Consider the following 24,027-nt stretch of genomic DNA (forward strand, 5'->3'; position numbering starts at 1 on the left):
AAAAATAGCTCCAGTACAAATGTTTATGTTTTAAAAGCATGCCACTGAATACCTAGGAATAAAGAGCCCCACAATTCTTAGGAAGCAAATTCCAGGTGCAAGTCATTCAAGGGCCTGTGCAGGAGGCAGCTGAAATAAAAATCCCACCAAGGCTGCCCCACTAGGCAAGAGATTGATGTGTAGCTGCCTGCCTTCCAAGTCCTGAAAAGGATAAGTGCTAAGGTTGGCAAATTACTTCAGTGGCTACTAAGACATTTAGATTTCAGTTCCCATCAGGCTCCTGTGAACCAACTGCGGAATAGTAAAAAAGAAAGAAAGAAAGAAAGAAAGAAAGAAAGAAAGAAAGAAAGAAAGGCAGCTTTGTATGCAGTATTTCTACTCGCCATGCTCTGTATTCTTATGCAAGAACAGTTGTATCCATTAGCTGCCTCAACTACTGCAGATTGAAAAACTTTTATAAATCTTTTTTCATTGTCACATTGGACAACTATTCTTAAGATGTGTGGGATCTACCAAGGAGGCAGAGCTCATTGTCCAAAGGACCTGGAAATATATGACATATTTGGTCTGCTGGGCAACTGGACGAACAGGAGTGCTGGTGGATATGTGTATGACATAGGAATTCCTTCGGGAGAATATTCAGTGGAATGTCCTGTGTCTCTCCACCCTCAAAAGGGTTAGCTCCTCCTCCTCCTCCCAGTCCTTGTCTTTTAGCCTTCTGCTTTCTTCATTCATCATATAAGCAAACAGTTCTGTATTAACTGAGCTGAAAATTTTCAGAAGAGAAATTTGAAGTGAGCAGGTTATTTTTAAACCATATTCAGTGGTACCTTGGTTTGCATACATCTTGGTTTGCATACGTTTTGGATTACAAACACGTCAAACCAGTTTTTTGGGGATGCCGAACAAAAAAATTTTTGAGGCCCCATTGGCGAAAGCGCGCCTTGGGTTACAACCTGACCTCCGGAATGGATTATGGTTGTAAACCAAGGTACCACTGTATCTGAGTTCTAATCGCAAATGCTTTTATTCTCATTGACAGCTGGCTTCCAACCTCTGCAATGAGAATTGGTGGATGGTTTTGTGGGCGTGAGAGAGGAAGAGTGAGCAGCCAGAACAGGAGGTCCCACTTTGAGAAACTCCTGTTCTATATTAGAATGTAGCTGGGTGGGGGGCCTGGAAATGGGTTGCCTGGTGCTCAAACAAACCAAGAGGGCTGGAGGAGATGACTCTCAGGGTCTCGTCCAACTGCAGTTCTATGATTCCATGAGATAAGAATTGAGAATTGCAGCACGCAGTGCAGTCACAGCAGACTTCTTTCTTTATCTGTTCTTATTTATTTGATTTATATGCTTCCCTTTATCAAAAGATCTCAGGGTGGTGTATAACAATCAGAACACATTTTACAGAGCACAACAATAAAAACATAATAATAGACAGCATAATAAAATAATAATCATAGCAGTCATTGTCCTCTGCCAGCTCTAACAGACCATAGATTATTTAATGGCCAGTGGTCTGGGTAAAGTGGAATGTTTTTGCCTGGAGATGTAATGAAGGCACCAGCCAAACCTCCCCGAGGAAAGCAAATGGGGAGCCACCGCAGAAAAGGCCCGTCCTCGCCTTGCCACCCTCCAGACCTCTGATGGAGGAGGCACATGACGAAGGGCCTCAGATGATGAGCACAGGTCTGAGGCGGTCCTGGATGTATTGTGGTCATGAACAGCGTAAGGCTTAATAGATCAAAACCAGCACTCCAGATTGGGCTGCTAATTGACAGCCAGTGCAGTTCGGCCAGAATTATAGCAAAGTCAAGCACTGAAACTGAAATTAAAAGTATCAATCCTTATGAGATGGATGCAAGCAAATGTTACAAAGGGTGTGTTTAACAGGACCTAACAAAAACCTTATTTATTTATTTATTTATTTATTTATTTATTTTACCACCCTTCGTCCAAAGATCACAGGATGGTTTACAACATAAAATTCTTAACATTTGGGGAGAATGATGCATTTTTAAGGATACTGGATATGGTAGCTATCCAGAAGGGCAAGCGAAGAGAAAAATGCTTATAAACCAAAATGAACTCAAAATACATAATTTTTTAGGTGCACTTTTGAAATGTTAAACGTGTCAAATATATTGATCACAGGTACTCAAAAACAACGCTGCATCTTCAGGAAAGACCAAAACAACCTTGGCAACCTTAATCAAATGACCTCCCTTAGTTTGCAAAGATTGTCTGAAGTTGCTGATATGTTCTAAGGCTACTTTGGAGTCTACCACAGAATGTCCAGGAGGAAAATGGATTAATCAAATATAAACTCCTGCATGCGAAATATAAATGTTCCCATCAGCTCTTTTCCAGATATAGTTCACAAGCAAGTCAATATAGATTTAAAATAGTATTTTGCAAGATACAAGCTTTTTTACATTTTGCTTGTGCAAGTGACCCAGTATAAAAAAATTGCTACCTGACTAAGCTCTCCCTCTCATCAGCATCAGCACTGAATGAAGGGCAGAATGTAGAGAGTCTCACACAGCAGTCCTCCAAACCACCAGTTCCAAAGACCTGCTGGGCTCATAACATTTCCCCATATTTTGACATGCCATATATATCATTATTATATAGAACTGTATTGTTTAAAATCCAGTTGTTTTTGTCCGAATCAGAGATAAAAAAAACCCATGCAAGCCCCAAGTGGGCAGACTCCCTTCCCATTTTGGATGTGTGTGGCGGGTACTGTAAGGCATGGTCCTGTAAGGCTTTACTTCAGGGGCCCAACTGCCAGAGACTGGCAGAGATGGGAAGAGATACACCGCTTTTAGTCTTTACGATGGACTGGTGTTGGCATTCTGAAGAAAGAAACAATCTGGAGTCTAAATGAATTTCAATCAACTTGCTGGATCACAACCTTTGTCAGCACAGTCAGGTGCAACCATGAATTGTCACCTCCTGCAGGTATTATTAGGGATGCCTGAGGAATTTGTTCTGTGCAAATCCCACTCTGCAGCCATCTGATCTGTAACTCCTGGACTAAGACAGCTGCCCTTTGGATCTTGTACTTTTCAAAATTTTGTGAGTCAGTTCTCCAGTCAAAAAACAAATTAAAATGTATACTTAATGAGAAAATATGTTTACAAATGCATATGTGAGAGAAAATAAGCTTAGACAAGCCTATTTTGTGAGAAAATACATACAGTATACAAATTCTTGTGTAGGCTTTTAAATATAAAATATAAGCACTTGACGTGGCAATGTGACACAATGGACATGGACCTGAAATAGACTGATCCCTCCCTAGATGTTACCAATATATAAGCCCCCTAGTAACAATACTGTGATTGGCAATGTCCCAAAAATTCTTTCTTTCACACTTCTTTCTCTCAGTTGCATGACAGGTTCATAGCCCTTTGCAACAGACAGGTTTTATTGTCATGGAATATATATATTCCATATTTATGTTGCTTGGTTTTATTACCAAATAATTAACTGTTGATCACCAGAAGCTTTAATGGAACTCGGTTAGTTAAATGTTCTGAAGGTTTTCTTCTAATTTGGTCCAGGGCTTGTCTTCCTGCTTTGTTTGCCACGTTGTTTGTGTGATGGATTGTGCAAAGAGAGGGAAAGCCTTGGATTCCCTGCACAGTGCTTGAGCTCCTTCATGAGGCTGCCTTTATATCCTCTGTGAAGACATTGCTCAGCTCCGCACAAGTTAAATAATTTAGCCCCAGGCCTTGCATTGTTCCCCAATGCCATGCGCTTGGCCAGCAGGTTTTCCTGACACTCGGTTTATAGTGCTAACATCTGCCTGTTGGTTGTTAAAAACTAAACAAAGCAGCCACGGACAAATGCAGTCTTCACCTTCTCACAGCACTGCCGTTCTTGCAGAGCTACAGGCATAATAGAGGCAGCTTGCTATTTGGGTGTATGATCAAGTGCTGGAAAACAAAATTTACTATTTCCCCAGGTTCCCGAGGGATATCATGTATTCCCTACAGGATCAGCCTGCTTTACTTTAGTAATTAGTATAATGTTAAGCACTAAATTGATGTTGCTGTTATGCTGTTGATACCAACTTCAAAAACAATAACATTGTGACATCACGATAGATAGATAAATGATAGATAGAGATAGATAGATAGATAGATAGATAGATAGATAGATAGATAGATAGATAGATATAGATAGATAGATAGATAGATAGATAGATAGAGATAGAGATAGATAGATGATAGATAGATGATAGATAGATAGATAGATAGATAGATAGATAGAGATAGATAGATAGATAGATAGATAGATAGAGATAGATAGAGAGAGAGAGAGAGAGAGAGAGAGAGAGATAGATAGATAGATAGATAGATAGAGATAGATAGATAGATAGATAGATAGATAGATAGATAGATAGATAGATATAGATAGATAGATAGATAGATAGATAGATAGAGATAGATAGATAGATAGATAGATAGATAGATAGATAGATAGATGATAGATAGATAGATGATAAATAGCTATAGATAGATGATAGATGATAGATAGATAGATAGATATAGATAGATAGATGATAGAGATAGATATAGATGATAGATAGATAGATAGATAGATAGATAGATAGATGATAGATAGATAGATGATAGATAGATGATAGATATAGATAGATGATAGCTAGCTAGCTAGATGATGTTGTTGTTGTTGAGTCGTGTCCGACTCTTCGTGACCCCATGGACCAGAGCACGCCAGGCACTTTTGTCTTCCACTGCCTCCTGCAGTTTAGTCAAACTCATGCTGGTATCTCCGAGAACACTGTCCAACCATCTCATCCTCTATCGTCCCCTTCTCCTTGTGCCCTCCATCTTTCTCAACATCAGGGTCTTTTCCAGAGAGTCTTCTCTTCTCATGAGGTGGACAAAGTCTTGGAACCTCAGCTTCAGGATCTGTCCTTCCAGTGAGCACTCAGGGCTGATTTTTTTCAGAATGGATCAGTTGGATCTTCTTGCAGTCCATGGGACTCTCAAGAGTCTCCTCCAGCACCATAATTCAAAAGCATCAATTCTTTGGCGATCAGCCTTCTTTATGGTCCAGCTCTCACTTCCATACATCACTACTGGGAAAACCATGGCTTTTACTATACAGACCTTTGTTGGCAAGGTGATGTCTCTGCTTTTTAAGGGTTGTCATTGCTTTTCTCCCAAGAAGCAGGCATCTTTTAATTTCGTGACTGCTGTCACCATCTGCAGTGATCATGGAACCCAAGAAAGTAAAATCTCTCACTGCCTCCATTTCTTTCCCTTCTATTTGCCAGGAGATGATGGGCCCAGTGGCCATAATCTTTGTTTTTTTGATGTTGAGCTTCAGATCATATTTTGCACTCTCCTCTTTCACCCTCATTAAAAAGTTCCTTAATTCCTCCTCGCTTTCTGCCATCAAGGTTGTGTCATCTGCATATCTGAGGTTGTTGATATTTCTTCCGGCAATCTTAATTCCGGTTTGGGATTCATCCAGCCCAGTCTTTCGCAGGATGAATTCTGCATATAAGTTAAATAAGCAGGGAGACAAAATAAAGCCTTGTCGTATTCCTTTCCCAATTTTGAACCAATCAGTTGTTCCATATCCAGTTCTAACTGTAGCTTCTTGTCCCACATAGAGATTTCTCAGGAGACAGATGAGGTGATCAGGCACTCCCATTTCTTTAAGAACTTGCCATAGTTTGCTGTGGTTGACACAGTCAAAGGCTTTTGCATAGTCAATGAAGCAGAATAGATAGATAGATATAGATAGAAAGAAAGAAATAGAGGTTTATATTTATTTAGGCATTTATTTAGTGCTCTACTCCACCTCTCTTCATAGGGGAGTCGCTTCATTCTCTTTCATCTGTTTAACGACATTATGATATTGGCAATTTTATTTTCAGTTCCTTTCCTAATGATCCCTAGCATGGATTTTGCCTTTTTCACAGCTGGTGACATCTTCATCAAGCAATCCATTATGACCCCAAGATCCCACTCACCAACAGTTTGAACCCAAGTTCTTTTTCCTGTGGCTTTATGATGATGCATTTTTGAGAATCCTGTTGGATTATAAGCAGAATATAAAGCAGCCGTACATACATAAATCTTTTCAACTAGACCACAAGCATCAGCAAAAAAGGCTAATGCTATTCTAAGCTGCATCAACCAAAGTATAGCGTCCAGATCAAGAGAAGCAATAATACCTCTCTGTTCATCTCTTTTCGTCCCATGCATAGTCCTATGTTGAATTCTACTGGGAGGTGGGGGGGGGGCAGAAGGAATGTCAGCCTGGTGCAAATGCTCTGGTTGAACCCATCCAGCACTGCTGCCGGTGCATTTGCATCATTTCAACCTTCTTGCCCCCACCCCCTGCTTCTGCTTCCTGGTTTTCACAGAGATCAGGTGGCAGGAGGCTTTCAGTTTCACCTAAGAAATATGACACAATATGAATGCAATTCCATGTTATTCCACAACCTCTGATATAAAGATACAGGTATTTTATTTTCCCTTTGTGCTCTTATACATGCACCATGGAAATGAGCAGCAATATGTACCCAAAGGGTACTCATTAATGGTTCCTCTCTTCACCTGCTTATTTTATTTTATTTTATTATTTTTGCAAACCAGACTTCTGTTATTGGCACAGGATTGAGGCTACTAGAAATAACTGGTGAACCTGGCCACTTGGAGCAGTGGACAGCAAACATCCCTGTCCCAGGAACCGCAAGATTTTCAGATGCTTTATTTGGTAGCTGCAGAGTTAACTGGTGGCAAATACTTCACTGGACTGCTGAAAAAGCCTCAACACTGAAACTGGAACACAGACTAAATTGAGTGGGCTTTTTTTTTAAAAAAATGCTTTTGATTCAACTTGCAGATTTTTCTATCGAAATGCAGGCTTCATTGAGATTTCTTAATGTGCAATTCAAACAGCTTTATTATAACCAACCTTATTAATGCAGCAGGACTATCTGTTTCCCCAAAGCATGACATTTCTATGGAAACCCCGTGAAACATCCTCGGTTTGATTTGCACGATTTTTTATTATTTGGATGAACTCTGATGATTCCTGGGGCACAGCAGCCAGAACAAATTTGAGCTATAAAAACCCAAGCTCCATTTAACGGTGACTGAACTTAGTCCAAGCTGTAATAGAAACAAGTCTGTGAAGAGATGCTTCCTCCTAAGTTTGTTTTTTATAAACATCATTAACATTGAAATATGTAATGAATGCTTCCCCTTTTTGTGTAGTGCTGAACAAACCAAGGCCCCTCAACAAACAAATTACCCTAATTACTAATATTCTAGAATACATCAACATTTAATTACCAGCATGACAAACTCTGTCAATATTTAAAGGTCATTTGATTTTTGTAAAGCTTTTAGAAAACCAGCAAAATATAGGGGGAAATATGAAGCAACTGTGCTGTGTTTCTTGTATAAACTGTGTTGAGAAACCAGAGTCCTGCTCTCTTGGAGTGAGAAGTGGCTGGAATGGCAGGTGCCCGGGTGGGGAGCCAAGGGGCGCGGGGGGGGGGGGGGCGTTGGCATTGGCAGCCTCAAGCGCTGAGAAAGGAAATCCTATGCAGGATGCAGGATGGATGAGTGGAACCTCTTTGCCCAGCAGGGAATGTGCTGGATGTTGGCGGGCTGATTTACTTATATGCTGCTTTTCCACAGTGAGCTGTGCCCAAAGTGGCTTACAGCAAACGTTCAAAACATTAAAATACAGGGCTTTGGGAATATATGTACAGTAAGCTCGCAACAGCATACTTAACAGGTTACAGTTAAATACTACAACCCACATTTAACTAATACATAGCAGTAAAAAAAACCAAAATGAGATCAATATTAATAGGCAGAGAGAAAATAAAGGTAGCAAGATTTAGGCCCTGTTGAAATAGAGTTGTTTTTTTTTGGGGGGGAGGTGTTTTCTCACCAGGCTGGATGGTTCTCTCCACTGGTAGCAGCAGCAGCAGAAGCAAAGGGGAAATACCAGGGAATGGCCATGACTCTCCTTCAGCCTCCCTGATGGTCCGGCACCTACAGTTGGTCTTGCTAGATTGTCTGTATGTAAGGAGAGATGAATATCAGACATTATATCAGAGAAATAGAATGCATTTTGCTATTGCTTTAGGAGGACAACATTTCCCTACATCAAGTGCTCCTAAGGTTCCTAGGGATGTGGGTGGCGCTGTGGGTTAAACCACAGACCCTAGGACTTGCTGATCAGAAGGTCAGTGGTTCGAATCCCCGCGACGGGGTGAGCTCCCGTTGCTCAGTCCCTGCTCCTGCCAACCTAGTAGTTTGAAAGCACATCAAAGTGTGAGTAGATAAATAGGTACCGCTCCAGCGGGAAGGTAAACGGCTCTTCTGTGCACTGCTCTGGTTCACCAGAAGTGGCTTAGTCATTCTGGCCACATGACCCAGAAGCTGTACGCCGCCTCCCTCGGCCAATAAAGCAAGATGAGCGCCGCAACCCCAGAGTCGGCCACGACTGGACCTAATGGTCAGGGGTCCCTTTACCTTTACACAGCCCATGCATTTTATTTTATTTTATTTTATTTTACACACATCATCAGTTCCCAGTTCTCTTCCTTCCAGAAGATGCCTTAAAAGGCTACCCTAATCTTCTTAATGCCTCAAGGACATAGTAGGACGAAATACTGGTTTCCGTTGAGATACTCCTTGCATTGTACCTACGTGTATGTGTGTGTGTGTGTGTGTGTGTGTGTGTGTGTGTGTATACACACACATACAGAGAATGTATATACTGTTTGATTGTAAGAAAACCTCTCAGTGATTTACAAAAATATAGACCTCAACATGAGATGGTGGTGGACTCAGAACTCTTTGTGAAACTTCTGCAGCTACAAGAGAAGCTGTCCTTGATCACTGAATTTTCATTTGGGCTCTGTTAAAATTCATCTCAGGGTCTGGCAGGGAAAAATATTATCCCTGATAAAATGGCAGGTCCAGCATGAAATGACATAGGCCATATCTTGGCCACCTAGTTTTATGGTATTCATTGCAGTGGCAGGTATTCATTCTGAACAGCGTAAAGAAACACAAACTACAAAATAAAAACAAACTATTACGTTTTGGTAAAAGCAAGCAATGTATGTGGAGGAGCAGGGGAGAGATAATGAATAGGAACTTTGGCTATGTGCACCCATTTTATTCTGGAGTCACTGGAGACTGTGCTTGTTTTTCCTATGTAGTACACACACAATTTAGATCTACTGCATACTTTTTGCAGCTAAAAAGTGCTTGAAAAAATAGTTTCATTCTGAAAATAGAAGCTCATTGCAGATTGATTTCGCAATGTGTCCATATGAAAACTGATGGAGGGGGTCCTAGCAATGAGGGGTATGTTTCTGCCCAGTGACATTGTGGATGGATATACAGTGGTACCTCGGTTAAGTACTTAATTCGTTCCGGAGGTCCGTTCTTAACCGAAAACTGTTCTTAACCTGAGGTACCACTTTAGCTAATGGGGCCTCCTGCCGCGCTGCCGGAGCCCGATTTCTGTTCTCATCCTGAAGCAAAGTTCTTAACCTGAGGTAATATTTCTGGGTTAGCGGAGTCTGTAACCTGAAGCGTATGTAACCTGAAGTGTATGTAACCCGAGGTACCACTGTATACCATGATGGTGATGATTATCCTGTAAATTTGTAAACTGCCTTTCATCTGAAGAGTCCCCAGATTGGGGAAAACTATGGTTTTCTGCTACAAACGGGTTAGTGACTATGCACCTTTATCTAAAGTCTCAAACACATCACAAAATTATTGTCTGTTGGGATTTGAATCCGCAATGGAACTTACATAGGCAACCTATTTAACAGGAATTCAGCCTGTGTGCCAACCATTCTCCATCCTATGATGAAAGGAAGCAGACTTTTGACTGACCGTGTGTGTGTGTGTGTGTGTGTGTGTGTGTGTGTGTTTTGCACTAATAGCTTAGAATGGATCAGATGATTCTCCTAGCCTTCTATAAAAGATTCCAAGTCAGACTTGCTCACTGGTTTAAGCAGCTATGAGACTGCTCTTGCTAGTTGTGGGTCAAGTTCACCTTGCTGCAGCTGCTTTTGTCTCCATGTCCCAGCATCAAGACCTAGAGCTTATAACAATATACAGGCTGTGCAGAACCCCCTCAAAAAAGCAAGCCTTATGGAACTTTTGGCTTTGCTCAAAATTTCTCAGATGTTTCACGAAAGCAGGAGCCTGCAAATTTACCAAACTGCCAACTCTATTCTTAGGAAATACCAGTTTTGCTGAGGGCATTGAACATCTTCATTGGTCTTACCAAAACTTGTTTTGCTTCATTTCATTCACCCAATTGACTCTCCCTAGAAAGAACCTCCAAATTTGCCCAAAAATTGTGCTTCAGAGAAAATTCCTTGGTGATTTTATACTAGGGTGGAAACAGTCAATGTGGACCCTATGGATATATTTTACGTAGGATTTGAGGAAATGATGTTTTCCCTGGGGATTGCCAAAACAATTGCTTGGTGATTTTTCAATTCGTTGCCAGAAAGAATAAACTCAAGGCAAAATATTCTGCTACAAGACTGCACTGCATCAATGTATGTGGTATGACTGTTAAAAGTAGTACGTGTAACCTCATTCTGTTCTCTAATTTAGCAGCTTGCTTTTCCAGTGTGCAACCAGGGCTTCACATTGCAACAGCAGGCCATTTGATCAAAAGTTATGCTGTTACATCAAACACAGGCATTTTCTTGCTCTGCTGGTCTCTTGGGAGTGACAGCAAAGCTAATAGCTATATTAACTTTTCTGTAAGTTGAAGCATTTTTATGTGACACTCGAGCTTAAAAGAAACAGGTTTCCACTTTATCCTTTTTCTTCTGAGAGCAAGCTCTGGACACATGACAAAGAGCGAAATGAAGTGCTAAAGTTCTACATGAGAACAGAATTGCTAATGCTCCTGTTCCCCGTGGCAGCCCCCTGCCAATTTCCAGGCCACCTATGGGGGTCCAGTTGTCAGTGGCAACAGTGTCTGTGTCGGAATGAGAACTAAGTTGTGCTCACCCATGTTTAACTGACAGTGTCACGAGATCCTTTGGGACAATCAGCTGACTGATTTATTACAATTCATCTCATGATTTGTGTGGCTCAATGATTTATCTTCATAAACAGCTCATGACAGCCTCTATTAAGCATCAGGATGATGTTACCCAGAGTAAAGGATGAGGCAAGGATAATTTGTTTTCATGATTTACTGACGATGCTCTCATAATTAGTCACCGTGTATGTGACAGGGCACTTAATGTATATGAAGTTCAGCGCTGAATCTCCAAGGATAGCAAAATGAGAGATGAAAGGACAGAGTGTGAGTTCTCCCTCTCTCCTTTTCTCGCACAAACACATACAAAGCCTGTGGGAAGGGTGAAATGGTGGGAGCAGCCAGCCAAGCTGCACTACCTTGTTCCTGTCCTGATCCCTCTGTGCCCGGTAGGGCACACTGTCCCATGGGCAACGCGAGAAAGGAGTCAGAAGTCAAAACAGTTCAATACCGGTCCAAGTCCAATACAACAAGCAAGGTCCCAAGTCAAACTGCAAGGCCAGGTTCCTGCCTCCACAAAAGATCCAGGGTTGGAAAACCTGGGCTGAGTCACAAAGTCACAGGCCAGTGGTGTTCCCAAAGCAGCCAAGCTGTGGTCCATCAACAGAGAAAGTTGAGCAGGCACAGAGTTGCTGCCCTGCTTTCCTTTTATCCCTTCCAATCTTGATTGATGCATCTCTGTTTGCTCTAGCTGAGCAGTTGTGTCTCTCCGCTTGTCCTGAGCCAAATCCCTCTGAGTGGCCACAACCTCCTCCCAAGAGCCCCATGATCCCCACCGGGTCCACTAGCGATCTGGGCTCTGTTCCCTTGCCTGCCTCAGCCTCCTGGAGTGCACTTCCCACTCTTCCCAGCACCTCAGAGCCACCGTGTCCACAGAGACGGGGGCATCTCTGGTTCTGGTGATGCCCCCCTCCCCTGACTCCCCTGAACTGTCACTGCCCCTGCAACATCCTCTGATGTCCCATCAGTACCTCCTAAGTCCCCCACCCCCTTCCCCATCTCCAGCTTGTCCCGCTGTGTGCCAGTCATGGCTATCCTTCTTGTCAAGATCTTTTTTCCTTTCCTCGGTGTCCTGCCAGTTCATGACAGTGCCCAACTGGCCAATGCATGCAGCAGGTGGGCAGCACAAGCCAATTTTATGTGAATCTCCCTTTAGTGTGTCACAAGCAAACAGAAGTGAATCTGCTTTGCTGTGCTTCTATAAAGAGTCTTTAGAGAAGTTACTCCTATTCATATCTAAGCAAACATGTCTAAGGGTAAGTTTTCTTAACCCACGTTTGGTGTGAATTGAGCCAGTGGTTCCCACAAAAAGTGTACAATACTTGGCCATCCCTGCTATTTAAATACCTCATGCGCTCCTTCGCAGGCCACAGAAGCTTCATTTTTGCTGATGGATAATATGAGCTAGACAAGTATAATTTTATTTGCCTTTCAGGCCAGTAACTCTCCTGCTGTGGATTGATGGCTAATATGGAATCCTTTCTAAAGAAATTACATATGAATAAACAGTGAGGCAAATCTTTAGTTTTATTCACTGAATCAGAGCAGAGGTGAAGACACTTACCGCTGCTACTTTTCTTCAGATCTACCAAGTTGCTAATTATACAGCATTAATTGTTTATGCAATCTTGTTCATCCCGCCCTCCAAAGGGTTGCTAAAAAGTGCTGCTAAAATATGCTTCCAGACAAAAGTTGTCTTTAAAGTGTCAGTGCCATTGGGAGTGCCTAAGCATCTGGCAAATACTGTTAAATCTTCCTGCTTAGCTATCCTGAAAATTCACTGTTGATTCACCTTCCTAAATTTTCACTTATATATCATCAGAAGAAAATGTTGGCTTAAACCAAGAGGTTGTACAGCCACTTGCATCAATGCTGTAAATTTTTCAACAGAAACTAATGAAGATGCATTTCCAGTGTTTGATCACTACTAGTATTATAGAGAATCTGAAGGGAGGATTAAGCCTCTGTTCTCCCCACCAAACAGCAGCCATACACTATGAGATTGCATCCTTATTTTTCAATTATGAGCTGAGAATGAAGTCTAGAATTAATAAACAAATTTGAATGGAAATATGAGGTTGCAACGTGGTGCCAAGGGACTGCCATTTCAAAGAAGTTTTAAAATGAAACAAAAAATAAAACAAAATATTAACACCCACCCTAACTTTCAGATGTTTTAAAAGATCTCAGAAATGTCCCCATGACTGTGTTAATTTAAGGTGCCCTCCCTCCATTGCTGAAAATGAGGAGGGTGCTTTTTGAGTTGGGGCTTTAAAATGGGGGGGGGGGCTTGTGTTCCGCAGATGCTTAGCGCTTTGGCTCAGGACCCCCTCCCACTGCCGGACCTTTCCTGGAGATCCCAGTCAGGTGGGTGGTGACGAGAGAAACACCATTTGTAGCTGTAGCATTTCACTTATAGGTTCTTTGCACCTGCATGTCTTTTAGTGATTTGCTGATTTCAATGTTTCTGATGGTCTTATAGTTTTATGGTTTCAGTTCATCTTAATATTTTTGCTATGATTTTTTGATCCACCCTGAAGCTTTCTAAAATTTATTTATTTGGGTGTTTTCTTTTTTCTTTTTGTAAATCTACAAATATATATATATATATATATATATTTGCTTTCGTATATATATATATATATATATATATATATATATATATATATATATATATATAATAATGAGTGAGAAATGTCCCCATTTTCAACTGAGGAATGTTGGAGGGTGTGCTGCAGACGGCCCATTCAGTTGGGATCATGTGACCTGGGGGGGGGGTAATTTATATTTACAATGGGGGGTGTATTTTTATCCTGTTTTAATTGTTTGTTCTTAATTTCACTCTCCATCTGGAACATGTTTTAGTTGCATCTAGAGGTTTTAATATGGATATTCTAAGTGACAAATAACAAAAGGAGTGACAGCCGGTTGCCTGTGCCTAAAAGTCTCTCTCTGAGCAATCTTTCAGGCTGCTGGTTTACCTGCTTGACTTCCTGACTTACCTCCAGATTAATAATTCTGATAATGAGTATTCTTTTGCTCTTACTTTAGAGTCAATAAATGGCTCTAAAATCAATTTAATGAAAAATAGCCTAACACTCATTTACTTCATTTGCACAGATCATTCCATACTGATTTGATCTCTCAAGATCAACTATAAAGACATTTGAGAAATTAACTGCTGTAATGTTGTTTGAAGAATAATTAGCATATGGTGTCTTTTGCTATTTCTTACAAGATTTTTTGAATTTGCAAAAAAAAAAAAAAAATGGTACTCATTAAACCATTTCTTTCTCCATGTATCTTATAACAGAAACATCTGTTCCTTCTTGTTCAATCAAAGTGACAATCTCAAGAGTCCCAATTTTAAAAGTAATGCCATTTAAAAGAAATTCTAGCAAGACAGAATATGCTTCATTAACATATCTAATTTGCACATGAAAAAGAAGTTTCTGTGACTTGCAAGAGGGTTGTGGTTGCATGCTTTAAATAAGCAAGTTAAGAATTTTCTAAAATAATGCATGAAAGAATAAAGGCAGCAAAATGCAGTTATACACAATATTAAGCAGAGACTTCTAAGTCTGTATTTATATCTGATGCATGTTCTACTTCTTGAGCTGTACCAATTTTAATTTTAATTTCTTTCTGCACACATGACACCAATCAATGGACTTACATAGAGATAATCAGAAGTTTCCCTAAATTTGAAATGGTCAGATTTCCAGTTGTGTTGCTTCAGGGTTCCTTGATGAATAAGGAGGAAAGAAGGATCTGAAACAGAATTTCACAGTGTCAGTTCCAGAATGTGACAAGGAGAAGGACCTCAGAAGTCCAAAATTTTTCCATGGCTAAAAATAGAGAGCAGCCCACATTTCAAAGTTTTATTTCTAGTGCAGTTTACAAAAAAGTACTGTAAACAATAAAACCAGGAATTATTGAACCAGAAGGACTCTTCTGTGGAGATTTGGTGGAATCTTGCAGAAGCGCCTCATGATTGGTTCTGTTTCCTTCTTGTCATTAGCTCCCTGCAGCCCTTTAGTCAAAGTGAGCATGCCTGCCACATGTTCTAGACAAGAGCATGGCTGTCAGGAGCAATTTAGCAGCACAGTTCTTATGACTTTTGGCAAAAAAGCCAAGTCATTTGATATACAGTAAGCTTCCATGGGGCTTATGTTCCGGGGATCGCGCCTAATGCCAAAATCACAAATAGTCAAAACACATTGGCAGGTGGCACTGCCCCCTTTCCTCCCCCTTTTTAACTGAAATATGCACCTCAGGTGTCAAAGGCTGGGGTAAAGAGCTGCATCTTCAGCATTTGTTGAAGACTGTATAGTGAAGGTGCCAGGTGGACATCTGTGGGGAGGGAATGCCACAACTTGGGGGCTGTCACAGAGTATTCTGGGCCACCAATTTTTTCCAGGATGGTGAGGCACCATAATGAACACTCTTTGAGTCTTTGAGTCCAGTCAATTAACCAGCTACGCATTTATCTAATAGTTACAGTGTGACATATTACCAGCTTCTCTGCAAGAACCAAGACCAAGATTGTGATATTTCGTGGACACAGTCCTAGGTGTCGATAGTTCTTGGATCAGCAGGCTCTAGAACAAACTCAACTCATTTAGATACCTGGGTGTCCTATTTAGTGAAACGCTCTCTTGGAAGTGTCATATGGAGTTAATGAACATCAAAGCAAAGAAAACCCTGGGGGCACTGATGAAGTTCTGTTCCAATAAGGGAGAGCAGCTGATTGAACCTACCCTAAGTGCTTGCTCAAATGCTCTATGGGGGTGAAATCTGGGCTCTGATTCACACTCCAATCGAATCTGTTTGAAGTTTTGGATTCAGGGCAGAATAACTTTTTTCAGAAGCTATGCCATCAGGAATATCAGCAGCTCTTCTTCATACAGAATCCAGGTGGCCAACAAGGCAATAGCAGACTACGCTCAGTTAAAGTATACTTTTTAAAATTGCTACCATGCCAGTTGGGCGTTTTCCTGCTTTGTGCTACATGAATTTGGGTTGATAAGCAACTCTGGGAAGCAGCTGCTCAATAAATTTTAGACTATTAAACTTTTCTGGAACTGAGCTCTGCTTTGACCTTGAATAAGTGTCAGGCAAGGGATTGGCTCTTCTGATGGAGTCTAGGACTTGCAACTAATTTAGAACACTTGGTATCTACTCTTGTGAACAGAACACTTTAGAGCTAGTTATCTGATCAAGCTGTCACCATTTTCCTTAAGAAATGCCTTTATTGAGTTGCGTTTCAAGTGATGTCCACTGCAGTCTGGGATGGCTGCTACAAGAAGGTCCTGTAAGCAGACAGACTATGCCTTTGTTGTCAGTCTCAGGTCGAATACATCACTCATTATTTGTTCGCCTGCCTCTTATCTAGAAACCCACGAGATCACTTTCCGAAACCTTTGTTCACACAAGCAAGCAGGTACACCCTGGTAGAAATGGTCCAGTTTCTTTTGGGTGACAACAATAGCTTCAGAATGCACAAGGCACTGTGTATTCTGTGCACTGGCTGCAAAAAAGGAAGGAAGGAAGGAAGGAAGGAAGGAAGGAAGGAAGGAAGGAAGGAAGGAAAAGGGACTTAGATAATACCTCTATCCTTGCAGAAGGCACAGATTTCTGATCACTGAATTTGCACTCACTGGCAGAGGAAGAGGATTGCAGGGGGAGCGCACCACCTCCAGCAGCGTGATCCTGGTGGGGTGCCACCGTGGCCTGCGCTGGGTGCCATGCCTCTGCAGGCAGCGTGCCCCGCCCCTGTGGGCAGCGTGCCACTCCCCCAGGAGCGCGCCAGCCCCACCCCAGCCTGCTGTCTGCCCCCCGGTGCCGGAGCATGCTCCAAGACCAGATATACCAGCCTCCTTTTTCTTTCACTTCAGTGTGAGTCTCTGGCAATTTGCTGTGGTCACTCAGCCTATAGACCTTTGGGTAGTTGGGGACTCTTTTACTCTTTAGGATTAAGGGGTGTGAGTGTACTAATTAGTGTACAGTGGTACCTCGCAAGATGAAAAATGTGCAAGACAAAAGGGTTTTTCATTTTTTGAGTTGCTTCGCAAGACGATTTTCCCTATGGGCTTGCGAGTTTGTTTCCTTTTTTCTTAAAACCGCTTGAAGAGGTGCAGTTGCGACTGACCGTGCTTCGCAAGACGAAAAACTGTGCAAGACGAAAAGACTCGCGGAATGAATTAACTTCGTTTTGTGAGGCACCACTGTATTTTTTGCTCTATAACACGCACCAGACCATAACACGCACATAGTTTTTAGAGGAGGAAAACAAGAAAAAAAAATATTCTAAACGAAACAGTGGATGTATGATTTTTGTGGTTCATGCTGTGGCCACAGACATGTGATCTGACAGTGAGTTTGGATTAGCCCAATGCAAAAATCCTGAGGATCCATGCTTTGTAACCACGTTTTTGCACCACTGCAACCCCAGGCGACAGTGGGTGCGTGATTTTTTTGGTGCAAGATGTAGCCATGGACATATTCTGTGATCTGATGGTGAATTTGGGGTGACCCAGTACAAAACTCCTGAGGATCCATGTGGATCCGTGCTTTGTAACCACGTTTTAAGTGGGGAGGGAAGGAAAAGCACTCAAGGGACAAGGAGCACACATGGGGTGTGTGGAGAAGGATGCTGCTAATAATGCTATTTAGCGAGCTGAGTGGGGAGGAGAGAGGGACAGAGAGCCTGCTTGCTTTAAAGGAGCCAACCGGACAGGAGCCGCTTACACTCTTGTAAGCGGCTCCTCTCCTCTCCCGCTTTGCTCCTTTAAAGCAAGCAGGCTCTCTGTCCCTCTCTCCTCCCCACTCAGCGGTTCTTCTCCTGCTTTGCTGTTTCAAAGTGAGCCACGGAGAAGGCAAGGAAGGGGAACCATGGATCCTCTGCTAACGACTGCAGCAGATCCCCCCCCACCACCATCCATAGGCATTCGCTCCATCACACGCACAGACATTTCCCCTTACTTTCTAGGAGGAAAAAAGTTAGTGTTATGGTGCAAAAAATATGGTAATTAGTTGCTGCCTGCATACTCTGTAACTTGCAGTCTAAAGCACTATGCAATTACTCCTTGTCTTCCTTTTATGTGTCATAAACCAATCTTTTTCTACTTCCTGGTGTGACAAGCGCTTTATTGTGTATAAGAGCTCAAGGTTTATGCACATTTTAAATACAGTGGTGCCCCGCAAGACGAACGCCTCGCAAGACGAAAAACCCGCAAGACGAAAGGGTTTTCCGTTTTGGAGGCGCTTCGCAAAACGAATTTCCCTATGGGCTTGCTTCGCGAGAAGAAAGCCCATAGGGAAATCTCCGGGGACCTCTTTTAAATACTAGCGGTGGGGAGCAAAGCCTTCCCCCCCCTCCGGCCTTCAGAAGAGGTCCAGGAAGGCCGGCGGGGGCCGAAAGGCTTTGCTCCCCACCGCCAGCATTTTAAAAGCAGTCCGGGATAGCAGGGAAGCGCTTCCCGCTATCCCGGATGGCTTTTGAAGGCAGGCAGGGGGGAGCAAAGACTTTTGCCCCCCGCCCGCCTTCAGAAGAGGTCCTGGACCTCTTCTGAAGGCGGGCGGAGGGCAAAAGTCTTTGCTCCCCCCTGCCTGCCTTCCGGGAGAGCGGAGAAACGCAGCGCTTTCTCCGCTTTCCCGGACGGCTTTTGAAGGCAGGCGGCGGGGGGGAGTAAAGACTTTCGCCCCCCACCGGCCTTCAGAAGAGGTCTTTGCTCCCCCCCTGCCTGCCTTCCGGGAGGCAGGCAGGGGGGACAAAGACTTTTGCCCCCCGCCCGCCTTCAGAAGAGGTCCAGGACCTCTTCTGAAGGCCGGTGGGGGGCGAAAGTCTTTGTCCCCCCTGCCTGCCTTCCCGGGGGCTTTTAAATCGCCCCGGGACAGCGGAGAATTCCTCCGCTGTCCCGGGGCGATTTTAAAATGCTGGCGGGCAGCAGCGCTGCCGCCCGCCGGCATTTTAAGATCACCCCAGACAGCGGAGAAGTCCTCCACTGTCCCGGGGTTTTTAAAATGCTGGTGGGCAGCAGCGAAGGCTTCGCTGCCGCCCGCCAGCATTTTAAGATCGCCCCGGGAGCGGAGAAGTCTCCGCTGTCTGGGGTGATCTTAAAATGCTGGCGGGCGGCAGCGCTGCTGCCCGCGAAGCCTTCGCTGCCGCCCACCAGCATTTTAAAAACCCCGGGACAGCGGAGGACTTCTCCGCTGTCTGGGGTGATCTTAAAATGCTGGCGGGTGGCAGCGCTGCTGCCCGCCAGCATTTTAAAATCGACCCGGGAAGTCTCCGCTGTCCCGGGGGCTTTTAAAATGCTTCGCTGCCGCCCGCCAGCATTTTAAGACCGCCCCGGGACAGCAGAGAAGTCTCCGCTGTCCCGGGAAGGCAGGCGGGGGGGGGAGCAAAGACTTTCGCCCCCCACCGGCCTTCAGAAGAGGTCGGGGGACAGACTGTCCCCGGACCTGGTCTGAAGGCGGTTTCCATAGGAACGCATTAATTGATTTTTAATGCATTCCTATGGGAAACCGTGCTTCGCAAGACGAAAAACTCGCAAGACGAAAAGACTTGCGGAACGAATTAATTTCGTCTTGCGAGGCACCACTGTAGATGCCTGCCCAACTTCAGGCAAAATGTTCCAGTCCTTTTAGACATGTGTGTTGGGTTCAAATGTGCACTGGACATGCATGTGGGTTCAGTCGCATGCCTTGTAACAATGTGCACTAGGGCTGCAGTTCTCTGCACAGTTACTTCTGAGTAAATAGGATTGAGCAGCAAGCTTTGGTCCACATTTTCTCTTCATTCTGGTTACAACAATTATCTCTAGAGAAGCCTTGTGCTTTGTCAGCAGCAATCTAATGATTTGCTTGTGATTGTCTTTGGGAATGTGATGTTTTTTAAAAATAAACTATCCACCTGAAATAAATCACACTACTTGGATCAAATAATTTTTTTTGTATGTCCTTGCCTTAATATTCTTCAATAAATAATGTGTGAACCAGTCATGTTTCTAAATCAAAGTTCATTTTGAATGGAGTGAAGAAGGTTTATGTTACAGAGACTATCCAAACTTTAGTGAAAGCCAGCACTCATATATTGTAGTCCCAGTCCCAGTGCCCCACTTCCCGGCAAGAGACCCAAGTGAGGTGTAGCAGAACAAACTCAAACAGACAACGATCTGGATTAAAAATGTGCCAGAGATTATGGCCTCCCCAAGACGCCAGTCTACTGAGGTGGCCATCCTAAGGCCACCACTGGAAGCTCTCAGTCTCATCTGCCCCACCCCTGGCTTCCGAACAGAGACTTCCAATGAGACCCTCTAATGGGGTACCCTGAATATGCCACAGGGCGATGCACCACTTCACCCCACGCTTGAAGTCTAGGATTCCGCCCAGTGCCTTAACCGCCCAAAGCTGTGATGTTTTGCCCTAAGCTTGACCGGGGATGGCAGCAGCCATTGCCTGGCCAGCCAGCAAGGCACTGCCCATTTGGTGGGGCCTTTGATTGGCCCATTTGTAGCAGGGTTCTGGCACCGCATGGGGAATACCCCAATGGCTGGCGAACATGTAAGAGCTGTCTGCCGGGATGGTGGCTGAGAGCAAGGGGCTGCAACCCCCGCCCACCTGGAAAGGGTGAGCGTCCATTATTCTCCAATACAGATACATCACTTCTCCAGACATATGCAAGGGAATGTGGGAAATTTTACTGGGTGACAGCTGTCACCATTCATTTGGATATCTTTTACTTTAAGACATTCAGCTGTCACCTAATTTTGCACATGTTGAATGTTTTCAAATGTTGGCTGATAAATGACTTCTTATACAACTTGTCTGAGAATATTCTACAGCTAACCCTATCCCACTGTCCCAGGGGATTCAAGACAGATTAGAAAATGGAAAGATAACCAAACTGAAGCAAGCTGTCTCTTTCTCCCACTTGCAGGGGCCGGACTCAACGACGGGCAGTGGCATGAGGTTCGGTTCTTAGCAAAGGAAAATTTTGCAGTGCTCACCATTGACGGTGATGAAGCCTCTTCCGTTCGAAGTAACAGCCCTCTGAAAGTTTTGACAGGAGAGAAATATCTGTTTGGAGGTAAAGATTTTTACTATATGTTCTAAGAAGCGTGTTTTTGAAAGGAGAATATTTTGCTTTCAAGGTCTTTCCTTGTGAACAATGCAAATCACATCACCATAAATGGTTTTATTCTTAAAATGGTTTTGATTTTACTGTTAGGAAACTCCTGTCAAACAGTGCCCTGCTTAAGGTGTGAATTAGCAATGCATGGACATCCTTTTGTACAGTAGAGACACACTACCTTAAGTTGCCTTTTCAGAGTAGACTCATCTGAGCTGAATATTCATCAGTTTTGATATTCACATTGAACAAGGTTGAGCTCTTTTGTATGTAAACTGAACTTGTTTGAAAATCCACTGTCTTTGAGGCCCTTTCAAAAGCTTCCCAGCCTTGGTGCAATGAAGTGCCCAGGCAAGTCCTAAAGGAGCCCTCTCAGAGCAGTGCTGCAGCATTGGCTCAAGGAATTCAACATTTGCACATTCCAATAGGAACTGACCTATTTGCACCTTCCAGACTAATGTGCAGATCAGAATTTAGTCATCTATCCAATTTCACACTTCCTCCGTTACAGTTCTCTGCTCAAAAAAAGTGTCCAAATATGTTTAGAAATGTGTGTTTTGCGAGAAAATGCATTTTTAAATATGTGTTGTTATGCAGATCTAAACAGATCTAAAAAACTGGTTGTGAAAAAGGGATGAAAAAGTGACATAGACCAGAAATATATTTATTTGTCTTTCCCTACTTAGCCGAAAGATCTATGCAACCAGTGGAGAGTGCAAAACCCCCAAGCAGGTCCTGTCAGGAACTTCCTGGGTAATCCATGGCCTCTTGAAAGGTTGTGTGTGTGTGTGTGCGTGTGTGCGCGTGCTCCATAAGCACATGAGTGGAAGGATCTACAGCTGTGCCACAAAGATGATATAGGAAACATCCCTGAAAGCTGGGACCTCCAGGCCATGGACAGCCTCATGGAGGGAGGTATCTAGTAGGTCCTGTAGAAGAGGGAGATTGGCTGTAGGTCCTTTCTTCCTTTAGAGCTTGTATGCTCTGCGAAGTGTGACCAGATCCCAATCGTTCATACTGATTGTTTTAAATGCCTATATTTCTGTTTGGATTTAAAAGAAAAAGGGGGGGGATGGGAAATGTTTCCATCCCAGTAGACTGACAGATGACATTGATATAAAGATGCCTCTGCCTGTATCACAAAATAATAATAATAAAAACACACATTTCAAGGTTACTCTCATTTCATTACATTTTGCTTCATTTCATTTCATTATCTCTCATCCATAGAAGTATTAAAAACACATATGGAAATTAGTGTTTAAATAGTCTTACAAAAAGCTAATATACACTTCATTAAGGATAGGCTCAAATACTCTCAATAGGCATGGCTCACTGCTCTGAAAAACATGTCCTCTTCTGGCAATGAGGATAATGAAGAGGCTCCTCCACGGCCGGCGCTTGTCATACATAAATATGGGCATATTAAGAAGGATCCATGGACAAGCAGAGCCTTTGTTCTCCATTCGCCTGGCCATCCAGGTTCCCCGTCGCCTTCCTGAAGGCAGCCTCTCCCAAAGCACTGTAGACTTCAGTAAAGAGTTCTGAGTATCTGTCATTTCCCTTCTGCCCCTCTCTGGAAGTCAGTGGAGGTTTCTGGAGGAAAAGTGTATTGCTATTGATGAAGTGCCCGTCTGCACAGAAAGAACAACCCATGACAAAAAGAAAACAAACTGAAGAAATGAATATTTATTAATGTATAGCCTTTCCCATTTCACAGGGCATACATGTTGGGTATAAAATGTTCTCTATTGAGTTGAAATTAATATTTGCAGATATTTGAAATTTGCCACCCAAGGCTTGAATGTTTTACTTCAAAACTGAGTGCTTTAGACCTTGGCATTTCATGAGATGCGTACTGTGAAATACAAATATAACTGCGTGTCATATATCAAATCCCACCAAATATTAAATAGCATTGTTTGTCAGCCATGAAATGTTTCATGTTTTCTAACAAATATTGTCAAATGACAGGCAGCTATAAATCGCTGAAATCAAATCTTCCCATAGGAAGTCAAGCACTTAGGGAATATACTGGACTAACTGGAGAATAGCCTGCCCCTCTTAATGGGAAGGTGCCCGGGTCCTAGCCTGGCCTGCGGTTGGGGGAGTTGTTCTTCAGTCTCACCTGGAGGCATCATGTGGCTTCCCTTGGATACTTGCACATGAATGAAAACAGGTAAAGCCAGGAATTTTGTATTGAGCAACCTGAAACTTTAAATGATGTATACAAACCTATGTGCGAAAATGGATGGTTGGAAGTGCTGCAAGCTATGGATAATTTGTTTAATGTGCTTTAATTCACATATGTTCTATGAAGCATATGAAGCCAGAAGCAGAGGAGAGGCCCAAAACAAAAAGAGCATAGGAGGCTAATAGCTACATTGATAGCCTTTGGAAACTGTTCCAAAGGCTCACTGGATGAAGAGTCAGGGCAAAACTGGGGAAATTGTTTACATTTCTTTTAATTTAGTCTCCCAAAGGTAATTTGACTCATCAAGAATAAACTCATTTGGATTTGCAGTGCGTATTTTTAGAAGTCTGGTCACACATGCCATGATTTTTACTCTTTGAAACCTATTCCCAAGAAAGTTGCATAAATGTCACATCTAAAATACTACAAGCTTCCCCCCAGCAGGATTTCAGAAACAAGCCTCTGTGTTTGGAGTGCAGTATTGCAGTGTCTATGTAGCATACATAAAGCAACATCTTTTTGGAAAGTTACCTTTTCAAAAATGCAACGCTCTCACACCACTGTTTGTGAATATTCCTTGTAGATTTTGTGTGTGTGGT

General features: G+C 42.9%; 1 protein-coding gene across 2 annotated transcripts in view; it reads left to right on the forward strand.

Moving 5' to 3' along the window:
* Positions 1-24,027, forward strand: part of CNTNAP2 (contactin associated protein 2) — a 1,058,844-nt gene that overhangs the window by 598,167 nt on the left and 436,650 nt on the right. For both annotated transcript variants that reach the window (XM_083706252.1, XM_083706253.1), the window contains one exon: positions 21,043-21,192. In XM_083706252.1, coding sequence (XP_083562378.1) covers positions 21,043-21,192 — 150 coding nt within the window. The remainder of the gene's footprint in view (positions 1-21,042; positions 21,193-24,027) is intronic.

The sequence above is a fragment of the Podarcis gaigeae genome, assembly GCF_964106915.1.
Source record: "Podarcis gaigeae genome assembly, chromosome: 12".
Lineage (NCBI taxonomy): Eukaryota > Metazoa > Chordata > Lepidosauria > Squamata > Lacertidae > Podarcis > Podarcis gaigeae.